This window comes from Xiphias gladius, chromosome 15 (assembly GCF_016859285.1).
Source record: "Xiphias gladius isolate SHS-SW01 ecotype Sanya breed wild chromosome 15, ASM1685928v1, whole genome shotgun sequence".
In the NCBI taxonomy this organism is placed as follows: Eukaryota; Metazoa; Chordata; class Actinopteri; order Istiophoriformes; family Xiphiidae; genus Xiphias; species Xiphias gladius.
The window spans coordinates 7,135,683-7,149,056 of NC_053414.1; the positions used below are offsets into that span (position 1 = coordinate 7,135,683).

General features: G+C 41.0%; 2 protein-coding genes across 7 annotated transcripts in view; both read right to left on the reverse strand.

The window, feature by feature from the left end:
- Positions 1 to 71: 71 nt before the first annotated feature.
- baiap2l2b (BAR/IMD domain containing adaptor protein 2 like 2b) lies at positions 72 to 11,809 on the reverse strand. Of its 2 annotated transcripts, XM_040146630.1 has the most exons (14): positions 9,852 to 11,809; positions 9,543 to 9,618; positions 8,340 to 8,426; positions 7,225 to 7,286; positions 6,370 to 6,441; positions 5,642 to 5,731; positions 5,333 to 5,464; positions 4,394 to 4,498; positions 3,906 to 4,008; positions 3,294 to 3,501; positions 2,640 to 2,705; positions 1,767 to 2,109; positions 1,592 to 1,635; positions 72 to 1,245 (listed from the first exon to the last, which is right to left on the reverse strand). In XM_040146630.1, exons 1-14 carry the CDS (start codon positions 9,903 to 9,905, stop codon positions 1,170 to 1,172), a joined length of 1,518 nt encoding a protein of 505 aa, XP_040002564.1. In that variant the 5' UTR covers positions 9,906 to 11,809; the 3' UTR covers positions 72 to 1,169. The 2 variants fall into 2 exon arrangements, with proteins under 2 accessions (XP_040002564.1, XP_040002563.1); XM_040146629.1 differs by having other exon boundaries at positions 9,543 to 11,809.
- LOC120800489 (extracellular serine/threonine protein kinase FAM20C-like) overlaps positions 11,803 to 13,374 on the reverse strand; it is a 35,551-nt gene continuing 33,979 nt past the window's right edge. For 4 of the 5 annotated variants that reach the window (XM_040146626.1, XM_040146624.1, XM_040146625.1 and 1 more), the window contains exons 9-11: positions 13,200 to 13,281; positions 13,013 to 13,072; positions 11,803 to 12,579 (exon numbers count right to left, since the gene is read on the reverse strand). In XM_040146626.1, coding sequence (XP_040002560.1) covers positions 12,306 to 12,579; positions 13,013 to 13,072; positions 13,200 to 13,281 — 416 coding nt within the window. In that variant the 3' untranslated portion in view covers positions 11,803 to 12,305. The remainder of the gene's footprint in view (positions 12,580 to 13,012; positions 13,073 to 13,199; positions 13,282 to 13,374) is intronic. The other variant, XM_040146628.1, reaches the window with a different exon arrangement.

Sequence of the window (13,374 nt, forward strand, 5' to 3'; positions counted from 1 at the left end):
ATGTAGTACATAAATGATATATAAGAAGAGCTGTGAAGAGAGAAAAGATCACAGTAAGAAATGATAATAAAAAAAAGTTGACTAGTAAATGTCTCTTTACTTATTGTTACTCACAGCGGACACAAAACATTAAACTCACAAAATACAATGCACTGAACAATGCAAAACATGTCAATCACACAACAGTGTAGAGTATTACAAATTTATAATGACTAGTTGAGCAGCTGCTGCCCAAGGGTGAGTCTGAAGGAAAATCCAATACGTACCTCAAAGAATAAAGTTGGCCCAAGTCGGATTTGAAAGGATTACATTTTTATGTTTAGATCTGTCAGATCAGTCCTGTATCACATGAGCATGAATATTCTGATTTGGGATTCATTTTCTCACAAAATGAGTTTAGAATGAGAACAAGACACGCAACAGCTTAAGCAAAAAATTAAACAAATGCCGCCATCATCTTAAAGGCTGGGAAATACAGTTATTTGCTTTGCTCGCCTAGATTTAGATGAGAAAATCCATCCCGCTCTCACGTCAATGCACCTACTATGTTGCTGACGCCACCAGCCAGGTAGCTTAGCTTAGCAGAAAGACTAGAAGCAGGCGAAAAACAGCTAGGCTGGCTCTATCCAGGGGTAAAAAATAAATAAATAAGTTGCTGGTGGGCGGATTTGTTACATCCAGACAGAGGCAGGCTGGGTGTTTCTTCTTGTTTCCAGTCTTCATGTCAACCTAACCAGCCGCTAGCTGTAGCCTCATAGTTAGCAGACAGATTTGAGAGTGGTATCGATATTCTCATCTAACTCTCAACCAAAAAGCAAATAAGCCTATTTCTTTCATATTTTTACCAAAAGAAACAAACACCTATCAACATAAAAACTTAATTACTGTACAGAGAGTTGATAAAACAACTACTTTTAAACGTTTATGATTTAGATGATTATGATTTCAGATGTACTACAGTATTACTTCTGCTCGTGGTACAGTAAATACCTCCTCTTATCTAACGCTGTACAAAAAAAACAACCAAACCTTCCCCTGCCCTTCTGTCTCAGAGCCTTCGCATTTCTGAGATGTCATTACATTCTCCAGACACCAAAATATGTATCCTGCCTCCACAACCTGATCTAGCGGCCTCGGTTACAAACCCTGCCTGCATGAGTGCTGATGGATCAGTGGATCTGAGGAGCAGATCTGTCATTGGTCGTTGTGGGGCGAAGCTTTACAGTGGCAAATGGGTTTGTGCCTCTGAAACGAGAGGATGATGGAAAATGTTACACAATACCTCATGCGCTCGACCGCTTTTTGCCAACACAAATACAGCACACACACACTCGGGGTTTGAAAACTAACACCAGACCCCAGCCAGAGGATGGTAAATTTTGACTGTGGCTAGTGAGGCATGCTTCAGAGGTCCTACATATGTTCTAAACTCCAATTTGACTATGGCTAATTGGTTTTAAAAATTTGTGGTTGGTGCGATGCATTTCTTTGATTTTGAGCTATCATCATTTTTATACAAAAAAAACACCCCAGACAAACCCAGACAACTGCTACAAGCACATCTCCACTACTCACACACACTTAAAATTACCTGGGAAACAGGGGGTTTTCAGGTGGCCCATGGGTCGATAACGCCTAAGAAAAGAGAGGAATGTCAATGTGAACAACCAAAAAAAGTGAAGTAGGATTAATGTAACAGCGTTACTTTTTATGGAACAGAAAAAAAATTGACCACTGTTTGAGGGTAAGTTTTCGTCAGTAGGTACCTGGACATCAGATGTTGATTCGCCCTTCCTGTCAGGGAGGGGAGAGATTGGCCGAAAGTCTGCAGAGTCCCTTCGAAGATTCTGATTCGTCGGAGGAGGCGGCGGTGGAGGAGGTGGAGGCGGGTGTTCAGTGTGGCTCCTCGGTTGACCGAGCTTTATCTCTGTCCCTGGTTCGGCCTTCTTCTCGGGGAGCGGGGAGATCGGCCGGAAGTCTACAGACGCCCTACGGTTGGGCGTGACCGGGGGCGGGACATCTCCATAGCTCTTGCTCTCCGACTGGTCATTGTAGGTGTCAGTGGGGTCCAGCAGATTGTTCATACTGTGGCTTCTTAGAGAACCACCACTGAGGGTCAAGGGGGCACATACAGGACATTTCAGTGATTCATAACAGACAGTGACCTGGAACATTTTGGTGAAAGATAATAATAAAATTAAGCATCATTTCCCACTTCTGGTCTGGGTACAAGCCTATATTTCTCTCTTTCAAAGCAGCTATCTAAATATGCATTTTAGATATTACTACAGACATTTTGTTATGTGATCCCTGTAACACAACAATCTTTTCTCTTAGGGTCCGGTGTCAGGCCACAGTTGAGGATCTGCAACAGAACAGTGCTCCTAAAAATGTTAGCCATTCAGTTTCTTGCTTAAGGACACTTCAGCAGGTGATATGCTGGGCAACATCTGGGAGTAGGCCCTTTTTTCCTGGCGAGTCTCTCTCTAAATCCGAGGTCCACCAAAATCTGCCGCCCCGTCACGGCTTTTTTTGTGACAGGCAGAAACGTTGGCCACTATACTAGAGGGGTGAATCGTTTCCGACGCCTAAAACTCTCTGATTGACTTGTTACTGTTCGGAGCGACAGTAATTCCTACCTTGTCGCTAAAGTGTTGGAGAAATCTTCAACGGGCGCCACATAAGCAGCAGGGAACCAGCCCTGACTGGGTGAGATAAGACATATACAGATGAGGCAACAGCAAACAAAACAACTCCGACTCTATAACATTCATGCCCTTGGAGTACATACTGCTAAACATTCTGTCATTCAGTACATACTGTACTTTTCAGACTTTGAATTTATGCACAGGTGTACAGTAGAATGTCTATCAACATCTATGTCAACCGATCCACGTGGATTTGTTGAGCGGCTGATCCATACAAATTACTCCACTATTACCATGAGCTCCTGACATTTCTGTTCACAAAACACTCAGCCTCTTCTCTACTTACCAAGGCCATCAACCTGCTGCCCACATAAGTGAGTAATTGTCATTGCGAGAATATGGTGTGATAAATGAACAAACGACAGTATTGTTGCCATTTCCATTAGAATTTCTTTGCTAAGTTTAACAATCAATCAGCTTGTTCGTCAATAACAAGGAGTGAGAAGGAGAAAAAGTGAAGGTTGCTACGCAGTCACTGCCATAGCAACCAGATGCAATTTCTTCTGGTTGCTGGTGAAAAAGCATAATTCTATGGCTCCTGCACCTGCATGCATGAACATAAATCTTTTTATTTCCGCCACCCACCGCAGGCTGCTGTCAGTGCGTCCGTACAGCCAGCCATTGCGTGGCTCCTGGACCAGTACGGTGACGGTCTCTCCCCTGTTGAAAGGCAGAAGCTTTGGGTTGGATGAGGAGGGGTGAGACACCAGGGCTCTCATGGCTCTCCCTCCCCCCAGACCCAGGGATTCCCCCACTGAGCTGGAGCGAGAGCGGCTGGGGAGGGGAGACGGTGCTGGCGGAGGAGAAAACACCGAGAGCGAACAGAAAGAGATTAATAGAATGTAGAGAAAGAGAGGCACAAAGTTTGAAAAAAAACGATGATTTCTTCCAGCTTTGTAATTAATTATGGCCCTGAAGAAGAAATCCATAGGTACAGAAAAAGGAGAGAACAGAATATTTTGACTATGCATGAATGAATGCATATCTGCAGGCAAAAAATTAATTTCCTCAGTCATTAAAGCAGAAAAACATTATTACGTTAATTTATAATGTGACAATGTACAGAACAGCACCTCATGGTCTCATTGATCTAATTTTGTAGAGGAAAATACTGCTATTCTTCTTTGGCCATAGCGGCTGTCAGTTTATTATCATATTATTATGGAGGAATTGTGATTGGTACTGTCTACCTCCCACCTCTAGAGGGCACTCTGCCCAGTGCCTGTTGCTCCCTCCTGGCCCAGGACATGTCTTCATCTCTGGCCACCGTCTGCAGCAGGGAACTCACTGAGCCTCGCAGCTGGTCAGACACAACATTCGCAGGTGAACAAACGCCCGTGAAAACTAGCGCAGTAAAGTTGTTCGCTTTCAGTGGAAAGCTTAAATTCCCTGCAGCAGACAGACCATAAAGAAGTTGGTGCTGGTGCTGGATTTAGTCGGAGGATCTGCACAGAGCAGCATAGTCTAATATTAACTTACCGTGATCAACAATTTCATGTTCAATTTCCTGCAGAGGTTTTACAGTAAAAACCTTTCAACTGTAGTTGACAGATTGAGCATTCTGCTCCATACAGACACTGGTGCAGTAACCCACGGGGCTGATAGGTGTATGGAATAACAGTTTACCAAAATATAATGTTCCCACTGGATAAAATAATTGACTAAACCAGGTAAAGTGTTGGTACCTGTGCCTCTTGGTCCACATGGGTCGGAGTCCGAGGTCTGGACCCTCTGGTCTCGTTCACTTTCTCCTTCCATCCGTCTGCCTTTTGCTGAAGAGACGCACCGGTCTGAAAACAGATGAGCGAGGCGAGCACCTCATTAAAATCTCAACCTGATCAGGCAGAAACAAATTGAACAGAAACACTTCATTAGATGAGACTATGGACACTGGAACGTGAGTTTTAGATAATCGAGTAAATAACATGATATCACATGGGCGGAATAGAAATGCTGGACAGCCCAGTGTCTTGGCCATGGCGGCTTAAAGAAAACACGTAACTGTTGCTGAGAAAATGATGTTGGCTTGGGGAAATTTGCCATCAGTTAAAACACTCCTTCACCTGCGATGATCTTTGCATTTAAGTCTTATCTCATCTCGATCACTGTGTTTATTCACAGAATCCACTATATACCCGAAGAGGAAGTAAAATTTGTATTAATTCAAAAGGTAAATTTAACTATGAATATTCACGTCTTATTTTCACAACTTTTACAATTCCCACAGTTATTCAAAGAGTACTTTTTCATCAGTGAAAATCGACTCATTAATATCTTGTAGCAGCTGTATCTTTTTATGATGTTTAGACAGAGACTGTATCAATCAAAACGAATATGTTTTTTAGTGCATTTCACATTTATTTCTTTGCTCATAAGTTTGCAATTTTGAGTAATCACTTGCTTACTTTTTGATCCAGTAGCCCGAACTTAGCCTGCTCTGGTGCATCTTAACATTGCAGCACAGCTAACCATTTTGAACTGAGCCAGCTTCATACGACCGAAAACCCAAAGTCTGCTCACTAAGCTGCTCATTTCACTTGGTGAGACAGGCCACAGGAGGAGGGAGGCAGCTCTGGCTTGCCCACTTGTTGTGTGAATGCAGTGTGTGTGGATAGTGTCTGTACCTTGTTTATTAGGAAGAGTAATGACTGAGTAAGGCCACAGTGTTTCTCTGCCAAGAAGCGATACCTCCTCTCCTCCTCCTTGAGGATCTCCTGCTGGCTCTGCCTGAGGTACAGCATGTATTCACTGTTCTCCTAAAAACATGCACGCACACACACACACACACACACACACACACACACACACACACACACACACACATAAGAAATGACACATATACAGTGTTACAGATGTATAGCTACTGGACTGTGTGTATGTGTATGTGGGTGTATGAGTAAAGAATTTATATCTGTGCATGTGTGTGTGTGTACCAGAGAGTCTCTATAGGCTCCCCGTCTGAGCTGTTTCTCCAAAACCTCAGCCTGATTCCTCACCTCCAGCTCATACACTCTGCGACTACCCTGCAGCACAGGAAACAGTTTGATTTGAGAAACTGAGGCGGCATCTTTAAGTTTTCCCGAACTTGTTTTAACTGGCAGTTTAAGTCAAACTGGATTTGGTCTTGACTGGTTTTGCAAAGCTGCCCATAAAAGTGAGGACATCACAACTACAGCCCTGTCCAAGATTGGCCGACCACAAACTAAAGATTGATTTTTCCGTGCTACCATTGTAAGTGAGTTTTCAGGAGTGGTCATTATAAAATTTGCAAGAAATGTGAACTCAACATATACATTTACAGTACTGTACACAATCAGTGGTCCTTGTATGTTGAGTTACACAGAAGAAATGAGCCAAGCCGTAGTCCTCAAATTCATTCAGTAACCACATTTTAAGCAAAACGCTAGATCTCAAAAATGTACTGATGAATACGTTACTGACCCTGACTGACACAAATATTTTCTTTCTATTCTGCCAATAAAAAAAAAAATGTTGATGAATGTGGAAAATGAAGAATACACAAATACTGTAATTACGCAGACCTTGCACCAAGTACATATAATAGAATAGCTGCCTAATGGTTACCATAAACCATAAATTCTGGTCCTCGGAATGATGACGAAAATATAAAAACATATTGTTTTCCCGTCTGTCAACTTACATCAATGTATTCCTCATCCAATTTCACATTCTTCTCCATGGCTTGCAGCACCTCTATCTGGAACCATCGAAACTGTAGCAGGAAGAAAAAACAACGTCCTTGTGAAGTAGCCAAGTCATTATGGAAACTGTTCCCTTGTTCAAACTGTAGTTTACATTATCAGGTTGTTTTTTTTTTGACTACATCTATATTCAAATGTGTCCCGTCCTCAGGCCAGCATTTTTGCTTATTCACATCACAACAGCAACCGCGATCACGCACGAGGGTGCGAGTGGCACCATGAAATTTATACAAGCAGTGAATGGAAGCAGGACCTGGTCTTCCAAAAGTATTCTGTACATCTCATCTTTGATACACCAGTTTGTACAGAGTCAAAAGTGACTATCAGAGGTCATATACACGCATTTGAGTTTGATGCGAGGATATCATCTCTGGGTAAAATGTGAACAAGTATTTGCCCCAATATGTCAGATTATTCTTAAAATACATAAATGACATGCTTTCCACGAGTGTCCAATTTAGCACAATTAGCACAACAATGTCTGCTATATGTCATTGCTACATATTTATGGTGAAAGTTGACTGGGTTTAATAAAACCACCTATACAAGTCGTTTTAGCAAGATGAATTTGTCACTTGGGAAATGATCTATTATGATTATTATTCATTCAAATATGGCTGATCAAGCATGATTATAAACCCTGATAAACACTGAAAAGATTTGAGAAATGTACACTCTTTGTTAACCTTATCAAAACATTAAATTCTAAGATTTATAAAGATTTAGTTTTTCCAAGACTGGTTGGGGTTCCTGTGTTTTGACTTGAGTAAAATGAGTCTCGACTGAAGACTGACCACTCCCTCCATCTCTGCAGTGAGTCTCCTCTGTGTGTCTGATATCTGGATCAGGACATCCCCTGTTTAAAACAAAAACACTGGGGTTATTCAGAGACTTGACAGACTGACCACGAACCAGATCAACACACACATCAAAAACCCACTACAAAAATTTAAAATATCGAAAAAGTCTGTGATACTTGAGGTAGTGTGAACCGTTCCTAAATGCTATATATTACATTGTTACAATATTTGTTATATTTTAGAAGAGTTTGTGCCTCCTGAAAATGTTATGTTCTTGCACGTACAACAAATGTGGCCATTTGAAGAAAGAATACAGTAGGTTAAATCTTTCATTCAAAATCTCTAGAATATAAACGATCCAGTGACACTCTGACTTACCTTCGACCTAATTCACTCACTTTGTTTGAATTTATGTCCATTACAAAAGAAAGGCACAATATTTGAGCGGGGACTTCAGTAATTTGATATATGACTTTAACACAATTCAACACTGCTCAAGTCATCTACAGATTCTTTTGATCCAACTAGCTGGACTGCTAAGCTAGTGGAAAGTAGGCCAAGCCCTTTATATTACGGGTGCCTCTGGCCTTGTCTATTGTCATGGACTGTGGTTGAACTAATGAATTGTGTCCAGCTGAAAGACTGTCCCCATCTATAATTCAGGGGCCATCACTCAATAGGGCCCCGGTCATGCTGTGGCTCCCTGACCTTCTCAGTTTGCCAGCCGAGCAGAACCACGTGCGTTATACACACTCTCAATGGGGATGCGTTAGCATAATGCTATTTACAGCTAACAGCGCTATCGCACGTCCCCAGGGTCAGAGTGAAAGTGAAGCTTGTGGAAGATATGCACGCATGCATGCACTCAGGACTGTGCACATACACACGCACAAATACATATACTGTAAGTAGAGTAGGGAAGGATGTTATTTTAAGGTTTCTGAGTGTGTGTGATATTTTACAATCTAGGATGCGTCAGTATGATTGGGCTTGACATTAACTTAATAGAGGACTCGGCCGTCTCTAGAGGACAATTCCGTTTCTGTAATGAATGTAATAAATTTGGGGCGAAACCTGTAATGGAAAGACTGAGACACTAACACACTCACCGAGAGAGCGAGATGAAAGCGTGTGAAGAGCCTGGTCACCCATCTTAGCCACAGCGCTGAAGTAGGCCTCACTGCAAAGAGCCAAGGCTGCAGTACACACGCAAATGTACACAAATATGCACTTTAAACCAAACGCTTTTGAAACACTTAACATTATAAACCTATCAGCTTTGGCGTGACATCATCACAGCCAGTTAAACTAGTCCTACTTGGGTCAATCAATTCTGCTTTTATTCATTTCATTCACACAAGCCTCGCAGTGCCGACATGTGATACGTGATTTCAGCCTAGGAATAGCCCCATGCCAGTGGGTGTAGTGTTACCAAGCTGCCTTGTCGGCGTGTGACTGACGGTCTGCTCTTGTTTTATCAGGCGGAGAGGTGCATTAATGATACATGACGCTCACCCAATTCCCAACACAGCACACGCGACAAAGACTGGAGATACGTAGACAGGAAGGATTATTGAGGTCAGACAAGCAAATGCAATGGGATGCACACAAAAAGGTTCTGTTCTAAACGTTGGTACCTCATGTAACAGAGAAAAACAGGTTGAAATTCTCTTCATCAGTAGTGAAATATAAACGTAAACTATTTTTACGTACTTTGAGTATGAACTCCATTTTGGCTCCATACTCAACATATCACTTCTCTGAATGACTCCAAAAAGCCAACACCCCATAAAAGCCCAGTGACTTCTAGCTTCAGAGATAAAAAAAAATTTTTCAAAAAACACTAAAACTTTGCTGGTGCAGTAAAAAACAACCCAGGTAAAAAAACTTCCAGTGCTACAAAAACGAGCAGTGAATGCTGGATTCTGTTACAGTAGGTTTATGACCTTCGTCTTAAGATTTCCCTCGTATCCTTGCACAACCTGTGTCTCAGTGTTCTGTGGAAAATCCTCTTCCATCATCCTTGTTACAGCATGCGTCTTCTGATAAATCATATACAAAACCAAAAGAAAAAAAAAATGCCATAGAAGACACTATTTGTACTTCACTATTCTTCTTCAAACACCATGTTTTTGTGTGTAAATTCACAATTAAAAATAAGGGGGAAATTAAAATAATCAAGATAACTCTTAGCAAAGGTCGGTGTCTGTCTGTCTCATACACACATGCACACAGAGACACACACAGAGACAGACACACACTTCCAACCACTCACACATGTACCCGCCCAGTCACTCATAAAGCTCACTCACCTTGGAAAGCTTTGACATAGCTGTTTCCCAGAGCAACAAGCTTCTGGAGGCCTGGATTGAAGTGCTCCATTAGGTTCTTCAGTAATACACACACAGACACAAACACAAACACAAACACACACAAATGCACACAAACAGACAAATTTATCACTTGAACTATAAAGACACTGGAATGTATAATATGATACTCACTGAAGTAACTCCAACCAGGGCACATTTAAATATACAGTACATCATAGTTCTTCCTCCTGTTTAAAATTAAGTTTCACAAACCATGTGTCAGAAAACATGGAGATGATATAAACTCACCGAATAGACGGTTAAAGTTGATCTGTGCAGCTGGTCACTGCTGGCTCCTGACATAGTGACCAGTTCTAAGGGAAATATGATCTTCAAACAGAGAAAAAGTCTTGAAAAATGAATGTTAGAGACAGAACAAACGTCTGTAAAGAGTCTGTATTCCCATTCAAACTTCTGAAGAAGTTGTCCCTCAGGCGTTCCTTGTCCTGTGTGTATCAGCGTCTTAAGGCAGTGAAAGTCACCCTTAATGCAGTCCCACCGATTCTGCTGTTGTTCCAAAGAGCGGTAACAGCCGTGTAATAGAGTGATACTGCCTTCCCCCCTCGCTCTCCCTTTTTTCTGTCATTCGTTAATGAGCTCTTTTAGCCCCTTGTCATCGGCAGTTTTCCCGCAGAGAGCGAGCGAGCGAGCGAGGGGAAGAGAAAAAGGGAGCAGGTGCCATCGATATGAGCGGGCCAGGTAAATTATTGATTGAGGAGGACGACAGCCAGCTGCCCAACTAGCTGTGACGTACACTAACACATAAGGGAGTACTTCAACTTTGTGTTTTTGGTGAAACAAACCATGGGCTTAAAAAAGGTATATCTTAAGTAATCATATGCAGTTAGATGCAAAGATATTACTCAACAAACTAATAGGAACACCTGCTCTTCAATGCTTCAAACGCTATTGGGAAATATTTCAAAGTCAATCACACATACAGGGTCATCTGTTTGTTGAGACTTGCACTATATACTGTAAACCTCTCACACACTAAATACATGAAAATAATATAAGGATCACCCTCTCTTCCATCAAACAGACCATCATATTGAATTCAGGTTAAAGCTAAGATCGCTAACTAGTTGTTCCAAAGTCACAAAGAGGAAAGGCAACTTGAAGACAGGTTATAAAACAATTCACGTGTATTAAAGATTAAGAAGGTGAAATTCAAAATTTAGAAGTTGCTTCCGATGTTTTCTATTTTTCACTGCAGTTGAACGACAATAAGTCTGCTTGACTACAAGCTCTTTTTATTATTACCTCCGCCAAGGAGGTTATGTGATCGCCCGTGTCTGTTTGTTTGTTTGCTTATTTGTCAGCAGGATTACTTTAAAAGTACTGAACCGATTTGCTCCAAACTTGGTGGAGAGACGGGGCATGGGCCAGGGAGGGACCTATTACAATTTGGTCATGGCAGAGGTCTGCAATCTACTGAGCACATTTTCTAGTTTGTTATGTAGCAGAAATCCTAAAAGATCATTATATTAATTTGAATTATAACAATTTTGCTAATGGCGCCAGTATCTCAGGCCTATAAATGTTCTTATTTTAGTGTTAACCATACTGACTCATTAAACAAAATAAAAAGAAAGGAAAACATTATTTTTTCCCCACATTGTAAAATTTGCCTTTGTCAAGCAGTTTGTGTTTGTGACTTATCTCATTATTTCCTTCAGACTTTGTTGCGATATATTAATCACAGCCACTTTTCACTTAATAGGGTCAATGTCGATAACAATTTATTTAAACTTTCAAAGTACTACAGTGCAAAAGGTAATTCAAATTTGGAGAAAATCATCAAAAAAGACATTGGGACAGTACCAAGCTATGCTGTATGTGTACAGTACATAGTACCTTATTTGCATTGGAAAAAAAATCACTAAATAGCACGATGGGCCACATCAACTGTAAGTCACCTTTGAAACAGATTAGGCCAGGTAAAGATAGTCAAAGTACTTTGTTAATATTGAGAAAATTATTATTGTCACAGAATGCAGAAAAAAAAAAAAACATGACAAAACTAAAATTGTTCAACACAAGTCAAACTAACCTGAATCTCAAACACGTAATCTCCTCCCCTTGCTACACACCTGAAGACATGCACATTTTAACCTGTACCAGACCACTTTTGTTTTTATAACATTTAAATGCATAAGCTTTTCAATTAAATGGCAAGAATAATTACAAAACCTTTTTTTTTTTTTTTTTAATCAAATCAATCAATCAAATCAAATTTCCAATACCTGAAAATGGTATGTATGTCATTTATCTCTGTCTATAATTAAATCTCTGACCAAATCTCCAATTTCCCCTTCCTTAAAACTTAATAACTTTCCAAGTGATGTGAGTTGGCAATATGGATTTGTAGTTCATTTTTTGGATGTTGTCATCCTGAAAACCATGTTCACTTTTCCTAAGACACCACTACGTTACAGTGGCTAGAATGAATTAATGCTATAGAACCCCGAAAATTTGCCAAAGTCCAATACAGCCATCTGAAGTTTTTAAACATGTTAAAACAGACCTTCCTCATGTTTGTCCCATTTATTCATCCCGCTTCACTGTAACAGGGAATATGTCAAGACACCAACTAAGTCCTTGTGAGTTTAACTATAACATTCATGTAACTTCTGACACCATTTTGTTTGTGCTAGTGTAATCATACACCAAGATATTATATGAAGGAGGTGTGAGGCTGCTCTACCCAGCAGGAGTGACCATGTCTTTCAAGTAGGCAGTGTCATCAAAGAGGACCTCATCACCACCGCCATCCTTGCTCCGGTGCTTTTGGCAATGACTTACAGTCTCCAGGACAGTTTTCAAACGCCGATCAAGAGCAGCGAGGTGGGGCTCGGACAGCAGCGGAGCCACACTATGAAGGGGATCGTGGGAGAGAGAGGCCCGCATGACATCACTGAGACGATATTTTGGCAGGGACAGGAGACGCAGGCGAAGCCAAGTGGAGCGACGGATTCTGGAGAAAGTCCAAAGTGACAGAAAGAGGTGTTAAAGAGACGGAAGGACAGGTTCAGGTGAAATAGTGCCAAGGAGGATAATGGAGAAGACAGGGGGAGGAAATGGCTGTAATGGTAAATTTGTAGCATCTGATGGTCACAGCAAAGATTTGTATGTTGGAACTGGAAATTCCTTCTTACAATTGTTAAACTGGGCTATGGACCTACTCGCTTTTAATAGCCAGTGTTACTTCTTTATGACTGTTCTGATATTGAGGTGATACTGTAAGTGATTTTTTTTTTTTGAGGAATAAACAACTGCACAAATCTGAATTAATCTCAACTGTGCTAAAAGGAATACCATTTATTTTATTGCTGTAGAGCGCATAGGGACGGTAGACAGGGACGAATATATTTAGAGTTCACCACATTTCATCGCATTCTTGTTTGTACCTGCAGCACTGTTCTAAAGGAGCTAAGATAGAAGGCTCATCTTTGGAGTGACGTCCAAATCTGCAGCAAGAACAGACCCAGAGTCAGTTAAGTCACTATTGCAGCTATCAAACCAACCATTAAACTGAAAAAAGCATGGCAACTGTGTTAACAAGCAGTTTGTGAGAACAACAACAGAAATACTTACGCTCTCCCGTTGTCAAGGTGCAACATTAAAGTATTATTGCCAAACTTCTCAAAAGTCTCATAGTGGTGCCTGTCCATGTTACCTATGGCAAAAAAAAGGGAAACAATAGGTTACTGTTGTCAACAACTACATGGTAACAACTCAAAGTACACACCTCCTGCTGTAAATATCCAAT